The sequence below is a fragment of the Ambystoma mexicanum genome, chromosome 10 (genome assembly GCF_040938575.1).
Source record: "Ambystoma mexicanum isolate Mex_15411 chromosome 10, UKY_AmexF1_1, whole genome shotgun sequence".
Classification (NCBI taxonomy): Eukaryota; Metazoa; Chordata; class Amphibia; order Caudata; family Ambystomatidae; genus Ambystoma; species Ambystoma mexicanum.
Window position 1 is genome coordinate 315,787,634 of NC_090932.1, and position 17,448 is coordinate 315,805,081.

Here is a 17,448-nt window from a genome sequence, read left to right on the forward strand (position 1 = left end):
GGATACATATAACACTCGGATTACTGCTGGTTTAAGTTACTAAAGACGTTTATGTATATTAACATGATGACTCTTTTTTTAGACGACTGTCGCGTGGAAGGTGTTGCTAAATGTTCTGCTGCACAGACTCTGGAGCCCATCTCAGTGGCGAGACCGGTTGATGTATGTGCTGCCCTTTGAGGTTTAAAAAACAAAGAACTAAGCCGAGGCTGCCCTTTTCACCCTAGCGTGTCAAAGAAATGACAGTTTTGCACTGGTGAGGATATATTAACTGCCTAATTCATGGAATTATTTGCGTGAAAAACGCAGATTAGCGCGCCTTTCTGCCCGAAAATCCCCATACTTCAAACAGGGATTTTCGGGCAGAAAGGCGCGCAAATCTCAAATAATTCCATGAATCAGGATGTACATTTCATAGCTGCAATGCAATAAACGGGAGGTTCTGCTTGTTGTGCGCGGAGGAACGAGACTGGCCTGACACTTTCTGGCAGCAGGCCTAAGATTTTACGCCTAACTCCTATCAGAAACTTCGATGGCTCGAGGCCCGCTCCCAGCACAGGGGTGGGTGCGGAGTAGGGGCTGCGGCAGGAAAGGCCCCCTAAGGCTAGTTGCAAGGAGGGGACTCGTAGGGGTTGTGTGTCACTCACACCCACTCCCCCCACACCTCCCCACCCCCTGCCCTGGTGCTTGGCTCGTGAGGTGCAGCCTCGGTCATAGCCGAAGGATCCCAGCCCGTTGCTGCAACTGAGAGGAACTTGGCGCCTGTCTCTGCCTCCTGCAGAAAGCGCCCGATGCTGCAGCTCTTTGGGGGTTGAGAACTCACTCTTCTGGAAGCCGCGTCCACCTCACGGCCTCTTCTCTTCTGGGACCCCATGTGAAATCAGGGGAGAGTAGCAAAGGCCCCAACTCCGCACCCAGTGCCTGGGACCCAGTTTTCCTCAACCTGAGCCCAGCTCCCAGAACTACCTCACCCCGTCTCTCCGCACTACGCTCGCCCTGAGCCCGGGTCCAGCTCCCTGGCTGCTATGTTGCCCCGTGTGCTGTGTCAGGTCCTGCTCCCCTGCCTCCTCTTGCTCCCCGATGCCTGCCAGGGCCGGCGACTGACCCGCAGGCAGAGCCCCGGGTGCCCAGGGATCTGCGAGCTGGCCCGCTGCCCCCGGCCTCAGGAGAACTGCCTGGCCGGCGAGGTGCGCGACTCTTGCGGCTGCTGCCCCGTCTGCGCCTCGGGCCTAGGCGAGGCCTGTGGCGCCCGCGGTGCGCCCCCGTGTGGAGAGGGCCTGGAGTGCGAGGGCCCCAAGCGCAAGCATCGCGGAGCCGCTGGGACCTGCGTCTGTACCTCGACCGAACCCGTGTGTGGCAGCGACGGCCGCACCTACCACAACCTGTGCCACCTGAAGGCGGAGAACCGGCGGGCACAGCTTACCCTCGGCCCCTCAGTCATCCACATCCAGAAGGGCTCCTGTGACACGGGTAAGTTGCCGCCACTGTCAGTACTGCACACTAACTGCGCATGCAGCTGAAGCACAGCCGGCGCCACTACTGCACATGGCAACTGTTCCCCTCTTCCTCCCCATATCCATTCACAACCACAGCCACGGCATGGTGACATCCTGTGACGCAATAAGGTACCCCCTGCTTGTCATGGGTACCCATGCCTGTCAATGTACTCTCATTTGGAGGGTCTCGCACACGCCGTGGACCAACTCCACATTTCCAGCAAGTGCATTGCCTTAGGCAGACCGTGATGTGCCCACACTCCCAGCAAGCCTTTATCCCGTTCACAGAAACAGGTTGCCCGCACTGACTACAGTTAGGGCCTATGTCCAAAACATTTGTCTTCACCCAATTGATGGGTGAGGCAGGTTGAAAAGCATTCATAACTAAAGCACGCCACACTACAACCACAGACAAAAAAGGGACACGTGCCCCAAAAACCCACCCTATGAAGGGCACCACCTGGCTTCCTGATGAAAAGAAGTCAGTGCGCAATTTGCGTAAAACATAAACAGCACATGTCACGATATTGAATACTGCGCCGCAGAAGCCCTAAACCTTCCAACTGGTTCTTCATGACATCTGAAGTCTGATATGATCAAGTGCACTGTGCTCAACATACGTGCATACCGTTTGTGCGTTACCTGTAGCGCACACGGTACGCACATTTCTTTGGGGATATATTGCTTATGGCCACTAACTCAAGTTGAAATGCATTTCGTTAAGTTTGGGTGTCAAGATGGCTCAGAAGATACATAGCTCAGCGTGTTCAGCGCCTGCTGCAGAGATATGGGTTCATATGCCAGATCACAGTTATAAATCCTGTCGAGGAATACTCAGCCTTTCCTCTCTCTGTGGTTGATAAACCTGTCTTAATGAACTAAAACATGTTGTGTTACAAATTAACGTGCCTACTCCAAAAATCACCTAGAGTTTGGTACTTCCAAATAAAGGTGGTAAAAAATGGTCACCCCCCAATGAAGACTGTAATGTTTTCGTTGGGAGAGGTGACTGGTAGCCCAGTTGGAGACGGTGGAATCAAAGTGTAGACGCTCATAACATGGACTTGCCACTGGATGATACTGTGACACTGGGCAGGTCATCTTTTCTCATTGTGAAGTGTAGCTGTCCTTGGCAAAAAGGCTTGCCTTCTTACATTCTGGTGGCAATGTTCAGCCTGTTGCCTTCTCTTTCTTTCCATGTCAGCCGGTTGAGTGGAAGGGGACATAGACAGGAGACAGCTGGCCAAATGTCACAGGTCTCAGACACGCGTCTTACGTTATATCACCGTGTCACACAGTTAATTCCGTTGGGTTACTTACACCTTTAAAATACAGCAGTAAATCCCAGATGAGCTTTTTAATCTTCTAGCAATTTGTTTTCTGTTACTTGTAGACTTCCATTAAGGATGGAAAAAATCAGCCGACATTCATTGTCCTTGTGAAAAAAAAGTTTCTGTAAGAATTAATTTTTTAAAATATTATCATGTTGGTTTATCGTGTGATTTGTGTAATTACCAAGTCAGATCTACAAAACAAGGAATGTGTTCAGTTCACGCGTCAAACATCCACAAATCGTTGCGCCTTGTCATGCAACAAGAACTGAAAAACAATGTGGTACAGTGCCCACATTTCAGGCTGGGCTTCACCACTTAACCACAGAGTGGAACTCTGCGCCACACATTTAATCACGTAGTGCTTAAGCTGTCTAAATTGTTGTTCCCAGAATATTTCAAAATTGCCAGCCACTAACAGTGATTCTTCCCAGCGTACCCCTTAAAAAGACCCTTACTCGTGGCTTACTTGGCTATAATATTATTTCATACATAATTATAATGACAACTGATATATTGCACAAAAAGCAATTTGCTCCCTTAAGTCAATACCACTTTAAAACGAGGGTCCTCTCTTGATCTTAGCCTATGTTTGGATATGGGTAACTTCTAATCAGTAACCTCTGTCTAGGCGACGCCATGAGTACCTTTTTCGTTGCTTCCATTTTGTCTCCTGCATCCATGCTTGAGTGCTTGTGCCTGCAGCGAGGCTGCTGATCTGAGCCCTGTGTCTCTGTTGGGATATGGGTACCTTTCCATATGCCTAATTGATCTGTGCCCTGTGTCTGTGCCGCAGCCCGTATAACCCCCTCTTGGTGGTTCTTGTTAAAAGGTATCCTATAGCCATGACTCAAGACACGCATCGCATTGCGTGCGGCCTGCTCATGTCGCCCTTGCAATGGGCCTTATTTATTATTCTGATTCCAGCGCAGATTAAGCAACATCCCATGCTTATCTGTGTCTCGGGAGGATAGCTCAGCGACAACGTGCTTGCCTTGGAAGCAAGACGACACGGAGTAACACATGTTCGATCCCCAGCTCCGCACTTAGAAACCGCTGGGTATATAGCGCGTTATAAAGAACCCAGGGGCGTTGCTAGGGGGGGGCTAAGGGGGCTATAGCCCCTAATCTTTTGGCTCTAGCCCCGGATAGAATCTCAGGAGCTACAGCCAAAAGATTAGCTAGCCCCCAGTCCCAACAGTTCCGACATCAGTGTAGCCCCGGGTCTTTTCCAGACCTAGCAACTCCCCTGAAAGAACCTATCATATCATAACCGAGGCCAGTGCAGCATATCAGGCAATTGGTAGTGATTGTGATGGAGGGGGCGGAGCGCATCCAGACATTCTTGGATCACCTAATTTCTTTGGTTGGGGAGTGGCCCCAAATTGGTCTGTTCCTGGCAACTAAATTCTCTTAAAACTACCTGCACACAGAGCCCCCTCCCCCCTGTTTCAATTCAGCACCTTTGCCCAACTCAGAAAAGACCCTGTGACACCACGAAGGGACCTTCCCATGCTTACCATCGATACCCAGCAGAGTGTTCTTCCAAGAGACACTATAACTGAACCCCCAAAACCCGCCTTCCATGTGACATGGGTAGGGGTCCAGTAGTGACTCCATGGCTAACCCAAACCAGAGCTTCCCGGCATCATTTATTTCATGTGAAAGCCGAATAATGCAAGGCTCTGAATCTCCCCTCACCGCAGCGGTATCAATAAGGGAATGGGTGCTCTCCATAGCCAGCCTATCGGAATACAGTGTTTATATCGAATCCTTTATATTGAATGCCCATATATCGAATCTTTTATCTTGAAAACCGTTATAGTGAATGTATTTAGGGTCAGGTAATGGGTTACATTTTGTGGGGAAACGGTCGGTATCGGTTTTTAGGGGTGGGAAATAGGGGATTAGGGGGCACCATAAGTAGGTTCATTTTATTTTAATTGTATTATTAATGTGTTTCAGTTGATAAACTTGAAAAATAACAAATTTAACAATACATGAAACATTCACACATTAAAGATAACATTTATTCATGTTACAATATCTATCACAAATATTCAATAAAATTGTAAAATATAAATTCTTACTATAAAATCTTCAGCAGTACGTGCATTAGAATATACCAAATATCATCAATACATATTATCTATCAATCTGAATCCCTCTATAAACTAAGCATGTTCCTGATCTACACAGAGGTGAGAGCTCTCTTGTTCCAGTCATTATATTTTTGGGAGGTTTGTTTCAGCCCCGACTTTGCTTGTGTTGCCACATCTCCACCCGGACCCTGTATAGTGCCCAATGGAGTGAGGTCCTTCACGTATTCAGGCGACGCCTCCAGAAGTCAGAACCTCTGATGGCTATAAGTCATGCACTTGATTGACAACATGTTGTGTGTAGATTGTACCCATATTGCAGGGTTCAGTCATGACGTGCTTAGATGACTCCATTTCATAAGGGATCGTGCAGATATGGCAGCCGGGTGGATATTTAATACCGGTCCCAAGATGGCCAATGTTGGTGGGCGATTCATGTGCAAGAGCAGGATGAATCTTCGGAACTTCTTAGAGGGACAAAGTGTAAGATAAGGTTGCGCTTTCTTATGGGTGTGTAACATTTCGGTGACAAATGCATAACTTTTTAAAGAAGCCAAATGCGTATAGTTACGACACCAGTCCCATTGATCTATTCTCCACTCAAAGGCAACTTTGGAAACTTTGGGCCTGATTCATGGAAGTGTTTTATACATGGCGCAATCCCATAGGAAAACGTTCCATGAATCAGGCCCATAGTACGGTACATTCCAGTCAGGGGTCCAATCGATGTTAATGAATGGCCTTGTAATTGCCTCCTCGTATTTCGCCTTGACCCTCTTTTTCTGATTCTTTGCCCAAAGATTGTAATAGCTGACACTCGGGATTAGCCATGGCTTTGATATATACTAAGGCACTTTTGAGTTAAGTCCTGATTCAAGGTGTATTATTGCCATAGCGACGCACATTGGAAGACCCACCATTTTCTTCCAAAAGCATCCCTCAATCTTCTGTAACCATGCAAAATGAACAATGGTTATGCTCTCAAGTCCATGTAGGACCGCAGGGCTTAAACATTGGCAAATGAACACCTTGCAATCATAAGTGAGGTCAGCTGTGCCGGCTTCCTGATTCGGAGTCCAATGCATTCCTGGTAACCCCTGTGGGTTTTAAGTTCCACTGCCAGATCGCTATACTAGTGATATATTCCATGGTTTCCCCCTCAATAATCAGTTTCTGCCCCCTTAATCGCTCTCTATTAAAGAGAATTAACTGTGTTTTTGCTCGTATTTTTAATCAGGTGATTCACTTTTGAGTACTTCCACAATACTTCCGCTATTATAGTTAGACCTCATAGGGCATCAAGGTTCCAGGACTGTCAGTTGGGTTTCAGGATGGGAGATCTGACTTGAGAGGATGCTTGTTACATAGCTCCTGCCTCCCTTCACCCAACCAGCCCTGTAACATAATAAAGCAACTTTCATTTTATAACTACATGCCTCCTGCGTCATCTCTGCATACATGATGCTTTATCCAGAACCCAGATGCTTCAACTGCACACAGTAAGCACCCAGTATATCATGCACTACCTTTCGAAAAGCCAATACATGGCCAGGTTCCCTAACCCACCCCAACTAATACGATACTTTCTCTCTTTTTTCTTCCCTGGTGCCACATACTTACAAATTGGAAATATACTGATCTTGCTATGCATCTGTGCTTTCAACCATGTCATGATAATCGAAACCACACAATTGTAAACCATTTGCACACTATGGGCCTCATTACAAGTCCAGTGGTAGCCATGCCGGTCAAACAGGTTGCCACCGGACTTGTACATTTTACCAGCACTTGGCCTGCCGGAAACACCGGGGTATTACAACCCCAGCGGTCCGGTAAGTGAGGCGCTGGTAAAATGTTGTTCCCCATTCCCATAGAGTCCCACAGGACTCTATGGAGTGGGACACACAGAAGCACCGGCACCATTAATAATGGTGCAGGTGTTTTCGTGATAGTCTGCCTACCATGGCCGCTCTGCCCGGCATGGTCAGATCTGCCAGGCACAGCAACTCCAACAGGCAGACTCGTGTGCCGGTCCGGTAACAACAGTACCGGTAGGCTTATCAGCACCGTTGATAGTGGACCAGCACACTTGTAATGAGGCCCTATGTCACTCATTGGAATACTATCAACATGCAATTAACATGCATAAAATAACGACTGTCATAATATCAAATATGCACGTCCACATGTCACAAACATTACCGAATGAAGCACGTTGAACACTGGAATGTTCATTAGGGTTTCACTTAATGGGTGTGGTTCTTACAACCAATTATCAATCACACATCTTGTATCATCACAATAGCCTGGGTCAAAACATGTGTTGGCTTCAGGTGTATAAATAAATCACTGTTCCGCTTACAAACAAACAAGTGACAAGACTTTATCATTCATTCCGTCAAAACTGAAGCTAAAGCTAGTAACTTTATTATCAGTGATCGAGCGCCTAGGTGACCCTGGCTCTTAACCAAACCCGCTGTAAACTCGCGGAGACTTCTGAACACTGTCTCCTAAGACCCTCTCGCCGGCTGCAGGATCAGCTACTAAATCATCCATGATCAGCGCAGTGATCTGTACATTCTAGTATCATTATTATCTACCCGCCATTTCTCTGGGCTTTCATCTCCCGAATATTTAGCTAAGTGGTCGCTCCAAAGCGACTCACTAATGAGGTTTAAGATCTTATTATTCTTAATACCTTTGGCCTAAACTAATAGGTTCCGGATATTTCTTCTGTTTCTGGAATGGAGCAGTCCGACCGTTCGCTGCCATGCTGCACCATTACCGCAGGCCTTGCGCCAGCAACCCCAGTTTCTATATGTGTGTTTTATGGATTATTATCCGGGCCACAAGTGTAACAGAATTTCTCCGGTCAGATCTGACTTTACGGATTTCCCTGCGCATTCCTCTTTATTGATCTTTTAGGGATCTATCATATAGCATATTCACCTTATCCTCTCTGTCTCTGAGGATTTGTGCAGTTTTATGAAATGCGCACTTACTGGTGAATTGTAGAAACCATTCCTCGATTTCATCACAACTCAGCAGTTGGAAGTCGAGCAATAGTTGAGATGCTTTACTTTATACATTTTTTTTATTGTGCATATTAGTCAACATTTTCGACTTTTTACAGAAGCATAAAAGGAACATGGTACAAAATGTATCAATAAAAACATCTAAAGCAAAAAGCACAGAACGAAAGAGAAAAAATAGTTGAGATGCTTTACTCGCCATGTAACTGTTGGCCCTCTCGATATTTTCAGCACCATTTGATGCAGTTTCCTGCATGGGTAACATCAATGCCTCTGACCTTATTTGCACCATTACCCAGTCTATCACATCGGCAAGACAGAGTAAAAGCAGCATGGTCGCTGAAATCCTTATACTCCACATTCAGGCCTTGTACAGTGTCGAGCAGTATGTTGTTAGAAAACACATTGTGTAGCGTAATTCTTTTCTTACCGAAATAATGTGTGGTATAATTACCGCAGCGGTCACCATTCGTCCGCCCATCCAGCATTTGTTTGGGTCCCATTCATCCATAAAGCTTGACCAGATTTTACCCTCATGATTTGATTTAGACGGGATCATGGTGCTCTGGCTGCTAAGATCTTTGTGCCTTGGGTACTCACCCATACACACACACAACGACAATTCAAATCTCCACCCAGAATGATTATGTCATTACTTTCACCACTTGCACAGTTTACCAGCAATTCTTGCAGAGCGTCTTGGATAATCTCTCTAGAGCCTGCCCCAGGAGGGTTATAGATGTTAACAATCAGCACCGAGAAGCAGGATCTGGGGTTATGCCATTTACCTCAATCGCTAATATAAATTCTTGACAGCACATCAGATCTAACATTCGAGCCTTGAGAGTGTGTTTTATTCCTGTTAGCAGGGCACCACAGGGTCTATCCTTGGTATCCTTTTTTGCAACAGATAAAAAAATAACATAACCATCAGAGTTTTTACCTCAGCCATGTTTACTGCAACAAGAATATGTGGTTTTGGACTAGTAGTGCTAGTGAATCGCTAAGGCCCATCAAGTGACCACAATCACGTGTATTCCAGGACATGTTATGTATTGTTATTTTGCATTTATATAGCGCCTTATGTATCATTGGTATGATCTCAAAGCACTGGTAGGTTGAACGCCCTCGGGAACCGTAGTTCAAGTCAGTAGAGAGAGAAGTGTCATAAGGTGCGTGGGTGCCCCGGATATGTGTGCAGCTGGTGAGACACTTGCATGATAGCTGCTTCTTAGCGGTAGGTGAGGTGTTTGGGAGGTCATGAATATGTGTTCATTCTGGAGGGTTGACACCCAGACTGATTTCTGGCTGCATTAGACCTGAGGAGACGCTTACGCTAGTGGTGTGTGCTCAGCTAGCTGTGTTTAATTAGGATGTTGAGGAGTAAGAGGCAGGTATTAGTATGAGAACAGATTTGCCGAATGTGTCATAGTATCGCTGTGTTCTAGTTGAGTGGTGGTGCATAGGAGAGAGTAAGCGTGGTAGTGTGATATGGTGGTTTTCTTCAGTAAGGCCGTTCCATCCACTCCGTCCATTCCATTCACTCCATCCCTTCCTTCCGTTCCATGTATTCCATCCGTTCCATCCGTTCAATCCGTTCCATCCACTCCATCCATTCCATCCATTCAACCCATCCTATCCGATCCATCACTCCATCCGATCCATTCACTCCATCCGATCCAACCACTCCATCCAATCCAACCCCTACATCTGTTCCGTCCACTCCATCTGTTCCGTCCATTCCATCTGTTCCGTCCACTCGTCCATTCTGTCCACTCGTCCATTCCATCCACTCCATCCACTCCATCCACTCCATCCATCCACTCCATCCGTTCCATCCACTCCATCCTTTCCATCCACTCCATTTGGTTCATCCACTCTATTTATTCCATCTGTTCTATCCGTTCCATCCAGTCCATCTGTCCAATCCACTTCACCTGATCCATCTACTACATCTGTTCCATCCACTCCATTCCGCCCATCTGCTCTATCCGTTCTATCCATTCCAACCTTTCATTCAACTCGTTCTGTTCCATCCACCCCTTCTGTTTCATCCACCCCTTCTGTTTCATCCACTCCTTCTGTTCCATCCATCCCTTCTGTTCCATCCACTCTTTCAGTTCCATCCGCTCCTTCAGTTCCATTCGCCCCTTCTGTTCCGTCCGCCCCTTCTGTTCCATCCACCCCGTCTGTTCCGTCCACTCCTTCTGTTCCGTCCACCCCTTCTGTTCCGTCCACTCCTTCTGTTCCGTCCACTCCTTCTGTTCCGTCCACTCTACCTGTTGCATCCACTCTACCTGTTCCACCCATTGCATCTGTTCCATCTATTCCATCCGATCGATCCACTCCACCTGTTCCCTCCGCCTCATTTGTTTCATCGACTCTAACTGTGCTGTGTACTGTATCTGTTATATCCATTGCATCCGTTCTTATTCATTTAATTTGTTCATTCCATCCGCTTCGTCCGTTCCATCCAGTTCATCCATCCGTTGCATCCCCTCCATCTCTTTCCATCCCTTCCATCCACTTCCATCCACTTCATCCCTTTCATCCACTTCATCCCTTCCATCCACTTTGTCTGTTCCATCCACTTTGTCCGTTCCATCCACTTCGTCCGTTCCATCCACTTCATTCGCTTCACCCGTTTCATTCGCCACATCCGTTTCATTCGCTTCATCCGTTTCATCCGTTTCATCCGTTCCATCCACTTCATCCATTCCATCCACTTCGTCCGTTCCATCTACTCTATTTGTTTCATCCACTCTATCCTTTCCATCTGCTCCATCCGTTCCATCCCCTCCATTCGTTCCATCCAACTTCATCCCTTCCATCTGCTTCATCCATTACACCCACTGCATCCAATGCATCCGCTTCATTCATGTCATCCACTGCATCCACTGCATCTGTTTCACCCATTGCATCTGTTATATTCGTTTCATCCATTTCATTTCTTTCATCCACTTCATTCCATTCTGTTTAGTTTATCCGTTTTTATTTACACTGGCAATTTTAGTTTTCTGTTTTTCACGATCGGGTCTCAATGTTTTTTTGATTCAGCAACCTTGCGTTACTGTTATTATTGCTGCTTAAACTGTTTGCGTTAAGAGTCGATTTTTAGGGGAAAAGCCACGTTTTCAGTAATTTGTGGAAACACATGAGGTCTTCAGTGAGTCGGATGTGGGGTGGAAGTGAGTTCCATAGAGTGGGGGCCAGGGCTGAGAATGATGATCCACCTAGCCTAACTGAGCTGTTTTATGTATCACTAGGAGGCGGGCAGAGCTTGATCTTAGAGTGCGTGGTGGATGGTAGGGTCTAAGTTTGACCTGTAGATATTGAGGTCCGGTTTTGTGCATTGCTCGGTGCGAGATGCATAAGGTTTTGAAGATCACCCTTCTGCCAACCGGGAGCCAGTGCAGAGTTTTGAGAGCTGGGGAGGTGTGATCCCTTGGGCCAAGAGCTAGTAGCAGTTTGGCTGCTGCATTTGGTGCTCTTTGTAGTTTAGTCAGGTGGTGCGCATGGACTCCGAAATAGAGGGAGTTGGCATATTCTAGTCTTGACATTACAGTTGATTGGACTGCAGTGAGTCTGTTAGGAAAGGAGAGGTATGGAAAAATGCACTTAAGAATTTTGAGGTGGTAGTGGCAGGACTTAGAGACGTTGTTGACTTGGTGCGAGAGGGTTAGGTCAGAGTCGAGAGTGCATACAAGGTTTTTTACTGAGGTTGAGGTTGTCGGGCAGTTGCCCATGACAGGTGGCCAGGGTAGAGGTAGTGGAAGAAGTTTGGTGTTGCCACACACCATGATTTCGGTTTTGGATGGGTTTAAAAGGAGATGGTTTGTGGTTATCCAGTAGTCAATGTCAAGGAAGCAGGCAGCGAGGTCGGGGTTGGCAGCTGGGTTTTGTGTTAAAGAGTTTTATGATTAGTTGGGTGTCATCGGCATAATTGTAGCACAGGATATTGTGCGCGCAGATTATTATTGGAAGGGTGGACATGTAGAGGTTGAACAGGAGGGCTGATAGGCACGCTCCTTGTGGAACTCCGGTGTTGACTGGTCGGTCGGCGGAAGTAAAGGAGGCGAGGAGGGTTATTTGTTTCCTATTGTTAAGGAAGGATGCTATCCACTTGAGAGAGTTTCCACGGATTCCTAGGGAGTGGTGTTGGTCTAGGAGGATGGAGTGGTTGATTGTGTCAAAGGTGGTGGATAGGTCAAGAAGAATTAGTGCAGCGCATCCCGCAGAGTCTGCAGTGTTTTTAAGGTCATCGCAGATTGAGGTCAGGGTGGTTTTGGTTCTGTGTCGAGGTCTGAAACCTGATTGAGCGGGGTCTAGGAGATTGTTGGCTTTGACAAAGGTGTTTAGTTGGGAGTACACGGTTCGGCCGATGAGTTTAGCAAGGAACTTTGTGTTTGAGATGGGGCGATAGTTTTTGGGGTCGAGAGGGTCGAGGCCCATTTTTTTTAGGAGGGGTTTGACATGAGCAGTTTTGAACGCATCAGGAAAAGTTCCCAAGGTGAGGGACTTGTTTATTATGGTTCTCACGTATTCTCCTGCGCAGGTAGATGCAAATATTTCTTTGAGGGTTGAGGCTGGGCAGGGGTCTAGCGGGTAGCTGGATGGTTTCAGGGCGAAGAGAAGTTTGGTAAATTGGTCAGTTGATATTGGTGTGAACGAGTTGAAAGTCGGTTGGGTTTGAGTTGCAGGTGGAGGATTGGCGGGTGGGGTGGGTCGATTGTGCGGTGGGTGCAGGAGGGCCAGTTTGTTGTTTAGGGAGTTTGTTCTTTCAAGAGCAGTGGTGTAGAAGTGGCGAGAGAGTGAGTCTCAGATTGATTGAGAAGGGGTTGTTTGGGTGGTGGTACATGATGGTTTGGTGAATTCAGAGATGATTTTGTGGAGTTCTTTGCTGGGGTTTCCACTGTTGAGGATTCGAGAGTTGTAATGGGCTTTTTTTGCTTTCCTGATTTCGGCTTTATAGTGGCGATGGTGCCGGGCTAAGGTGGATCTGCTCAGGGTGGTTTTATCTTTCTGCCATTTGCGTTCAAGGGATTTGTATAGTTGTTTTGCAGTCTTGAGTTCAGGTGTAAACCATCCTGGAAAAGGGCCATGGCGAGTGGATGATTGGCAGGTGGGCGTGAGTGGGATTAATGAGGTATTGAGCCATGTGTGAAAGGCATCGGGATTAAGGGTACATTGCGTGTGGGAGTCAGGGGGGGAGACTGAAAGAGCGTGTGTGCTAGGTCCGGAAGAATGTTTAGTTTCTTCCAGCATTTGCGTAGATTTGGAGCTTCTGGTTCGGGTACGGGGAGGGGGGCGGGTGAGCGAAGGCTGAAAGGGACAATGAAATGGTCGGACCAGATGATAGGGATGGGGGGGTTTAGATGTATCTGGTCGTGGGAGCTGAAGATGGCATCAAGGGTGTGTCCTTTGCAGTGAGTTGGCCCGTTTATGTGGGTACGCAGGTTAATCGCGTCTAGGCAGTCGACCAGAGAGCGGGTCATAGGGTTGGTCGGGATGTCGAGCCAGATATTGAAATCTCCTAGTAGAGTGAGGGTGGGATGGTTTAATTGGATGGTGGCTATTCAATCGCAGAGGTTGTTTGAGAATTGCCTGTCATAGCCAGGAGGTCTGTAGATGATTAGGAAGCTGTGGGAGAGCGTTGGGGGGGAGGGATAGTTTGGCTGGTTGTCAGTGATTGAGGCAGAGAAGTGTGACTTGAAGGCGATTGCTACTCCTCCTCCTCTAGAGGGTCGGTTAAGTGGGATGAGGGAGTAGTCTGGGGGGAAGGCTTCATTGGCGATAGGGCCAAAGTTGTCAGAGAACCAGGTTTCTGTGATAAAGACTAGGTCGTCTGATTTGTCTGAGGTGGGTTGGTCAAAGATGCTCTGTCTGTTTCTAGCTACAGATCGTGCATTAAAAAGGATGCATCTTATATCGGTATAGGAGAATGCTGTGGAGGTTGCGGAGGTGGAGGTTAGGAGTGGTGGGGGAGTGGGTCGGAGGGATGTCGGGGGGGTGGGCGGAGGTTTAGAGGGTTGGGGGTGGAAACTGGGGGTTGAGAGAGGGGGATCGTTGATGGTGGATGGGAAGAGTAGGCGGCAGTCGAGGTGGTGGTTATGGGGGCAGTGGGGTTGGGCGGGTGTGTGAGCTTGGCTGGAATTGGGTCAAATGATTCGAAGGTGGGGTGTAGGGGGTTAGGACTTCTAGTTGTGTTTGGTGAGAAGTCAAGGGAGAGGGTAATGAAGGGGAAGGGTGATCGGGAATGGGAGATTGAGGTGGTGGGTCGAGACATGAGGTGTGAGGAGTAGTGAGAGATTGAGGGAGACAGGTATGTTTTCTTTTCAGGGTTTTTGTTGCAGTTGGAGTGTGAGAGAGGGTAGGGGGGGTCGGAGGGTGAAAGGGATGTGGCTACTGTTCTTGCCAGGGTGAGAAGTGCAGTTTTTAGAGAGGGGAAGGAGTGGGGTCGGGGGAGGAGGTTTAGGGGAGTTGATGAGAGGAAGGGCAAAGGGGTGGTGGCGGGGCTGGGTGTGCCTGGGAGGCCGGGCTGGCTGTTGGTTGGAGGGGCTGGGGGAGTGGGCATGATGATAGTGGGCAGGTGGGTGGAGGGGATGGGAGGAGCAGATGTCTTAGGATGGTTGGCTCGCCATCGGGCTCCTCTGGCTTGGTGTTTGGATAGGGGTTGGGTTGGGGCGTGGTGGACAGCGAGTGGGCTGAGAATGTGGTGGTGGGTTGGCTGGTTTGGGATGGGTTGGTTTCCTGTCTTGGGGGTTGGATTGGGAGTGGAATGACAGTGAGGTGGAGGGCGGGATGGTTTGGGGAGGGGGTGGAAGGGAAATAGGGCAGGAGAAGGGAGGTAGGGCAGGGGAAGGGAGGTAGGGGTGGAAGCGAGGCGGGCTTGAGTGTGACTCTTCCGATGGACCATGGTGGGCTGGGTGGTCTCATGTTGTGTCTAAGTTTGAACTAAGCTATAGTTGGATGCTTTGTTCACACTTTCCACGTTCAACTATACCAGAGGATGATATTATTCACACTTTCTAGGTTCAATTATACCACAGTTAGGGACACATTCTAAGTTCAACTATACCACAGGATGATTATTCACATCTTCTTAATTCCACTATGCCGCAGGGTGAGATTATCCCCACTTTTTGAGTTCAGTTATACCAAGGATGATGTTATTTACAATTTCTAAGTTTACCTATGCCACATTAGATTATTCACAGTTTCTAAAATCACTGTACCATGGGGTAAGATTATTCACAGTTTCTAAATTCAACAATATCACAGGATTATATTAATCACACTTTCTGAGTTTAGCTATACCACAGGATGAGGTTATTCACACCCTCTAACTTCAACTGTACTGCAGGGTGTACTGCAGAGATTATTCACAGTTTTCAAAGTTACGCTATTTGGCACACTTTCTATATTCAACTAAACAACAGTTATGCTATTGTGCACCCTTTCTAAATTCGGGTTTGGTATAGAGACGCTAGCTGGGCACACTTTCTATATTAAACTAAACCACAGTTATGCTATTTGGCACACTTTCTAAATGCAACTAAACCACAGTTATGCTATTTGGCACACTTTCTAAATGCAACTAAACCACAGTTATGCTATTAGGCATGCTTTCTAAAGACAGCTTTGGTATAGAGAGGCTATTGGGCATGCTTTCTAAAATCAGGTTTGGTATAGAGGGGCTAGTTGGGCACACTTTCTATATTCAGCTAAACCACAGTTATGCTATTAGGCACACTTTCTAAATTGAGCTAAATCACAGCTAAGCTATTAGGCACACTTTCTAAAGTCAGCTTTGGTATAGAGGGGCTAGTTGGGCACACTTTCTAAATGCAACTGGACCACAGTTATGCTATGGCACATTTCTAAATGGAGCTAAATCACAGTTATGCTATTAGGCACATTTTCTAAATGCAACTAAACCACAGTTATGCTATTAGGCACACTTTCTAAATGCAACGTACCCACAGTTATGCTATTAGGCACACTTTCTAAATGCAACTAGACCACAGTTATGCTATTAGGCACACTTTCTAAATGCAACTAAACCACAGTAGTGCTATTAGGCACACTTTCTAAAGACAGCTTTGGTATAGAGGGGCTAGTTGGGCACACTTTCTAAAATCAGGTTTGGTTTAGAGGGGCTAGTTGGGCACACTTTCTAAATGGAGCTAAATCACAGTTATGCTATTAGGCACATTTTCTAAATGCAACTAAACCACAGTTATGCTATTAGGCACACTTTTTAAATGCTACTAGACCACAGTTATGCTATTAGGCAAACTTTCTAAATGCAACTAAACCACAGTAGTGCTATTAGGCACACTTTCTAAAGACAGCTTTGGTATAGAGAGGCTAGTTGGGCACACTTTCTAAAATCAGGTTTGGTATAGAGGGGCTAGTTGGGCACACTTTCTAAATGGAGCTAAATCACAGTTATGCTATTAGGCACATTTTCTAAATGCAACTAAACCACAGTTATGCTATTAGGCACACTTTTTAAATGCTACTAGACCACAATTATGCTATTAGGCACACTTTCTAAATGGACCTAAACCACAGTTATGCTATTAGGCACACTTTCTAAATGCAACTAAACCACAGTAGTGCTATTAGGCACACTTTCTAAAGACAGCTTTGGTATAGAGAGGCTAGTTGGGCACATTTTCTAAAATCAGGTTTGGTATAGAGGGGCTAGTTGGGCACACTTTCTAAACTCAGATTTGGAATAGAGGGGCTAGTTGGGCACACTTTCTATATTCAGCTAAACCACAGTTATTCTATTAGGAACACTTTCTAAATGGAGCTAAATCACAGTTATGCTATTAGGCACATTTTCTAAATGCAACTAAACCACAGTTATGCTATTAGGCACACTTTTTAAATGCTACTAGACCACAGTTATGCTATTAGGCAAACTTTCTAAATGCAACTAAACCACAGTAGTGCTATTAGGCACACTTTCTAAAGACAGCTTTGGTATAGAGAGGCTAGTTGGGCACACTTTCTAAAATCAGGTTTGGTATAGAGGGGCTAGTTGGGCACACTTTCTAAATGGAGCTAAATCACAGTTATGCTATTAGGCACATTTTCTAAATGCAACTAAACCACAGTTATGCTATTAGGCACACTTTTTAAATGCTACTAGACCACAATTATGCTATTAGGCACACTTTCTAAATGGACCTAAACCACAGTTATGCTATTAGGCACACTTTCTAAATGCAACTAAACCACAGTAGTGCTATTAGGCACACTTTCTAAAGACAGCTTTGGTATAGAGAGGCTAGTTGGGCACATTTTCTAAAATCAGGTTTGGTATAGAGGGGCTAGTTGGGCACACTTTCTAAACTCAGATTTGGAATAGAGGGGCTAGTTGGGCACACTTTCTATATTCAGCTAAACCACAGTTATTCTATTAGGAACACTTTCTAAATGGAGCTAAATCACAGTTATGCTATTAGGCACACTTTCT

General features: G+C 46.5%; 1 protein-coding gene across 1 annotated transcript in view; it reads left to right on the plus strand.

Annotated features, from left to right (window-relative positions):
* The first annotated feature begins 547 nt into the window (after window positions 1–547).
* Window positions 548–17,448, plus strand: part of HTRA4 (HtrA serine peptidase 4) — a 559,742-nt gene continuing 542,841 nt past the window's right edge. The window contains exon 1 of the mRNA XM_069617917.1: window positions 548–1,470. Within this exon, the coding sequence (XP_069474018.1) occupies window positions 1,026–1,470 (445 nt within the window). The 5' untranslated portion in view covers window positions 548–1,025. The remainder of the gene's footprint in view (window positions 1,471–17,448) is intronic.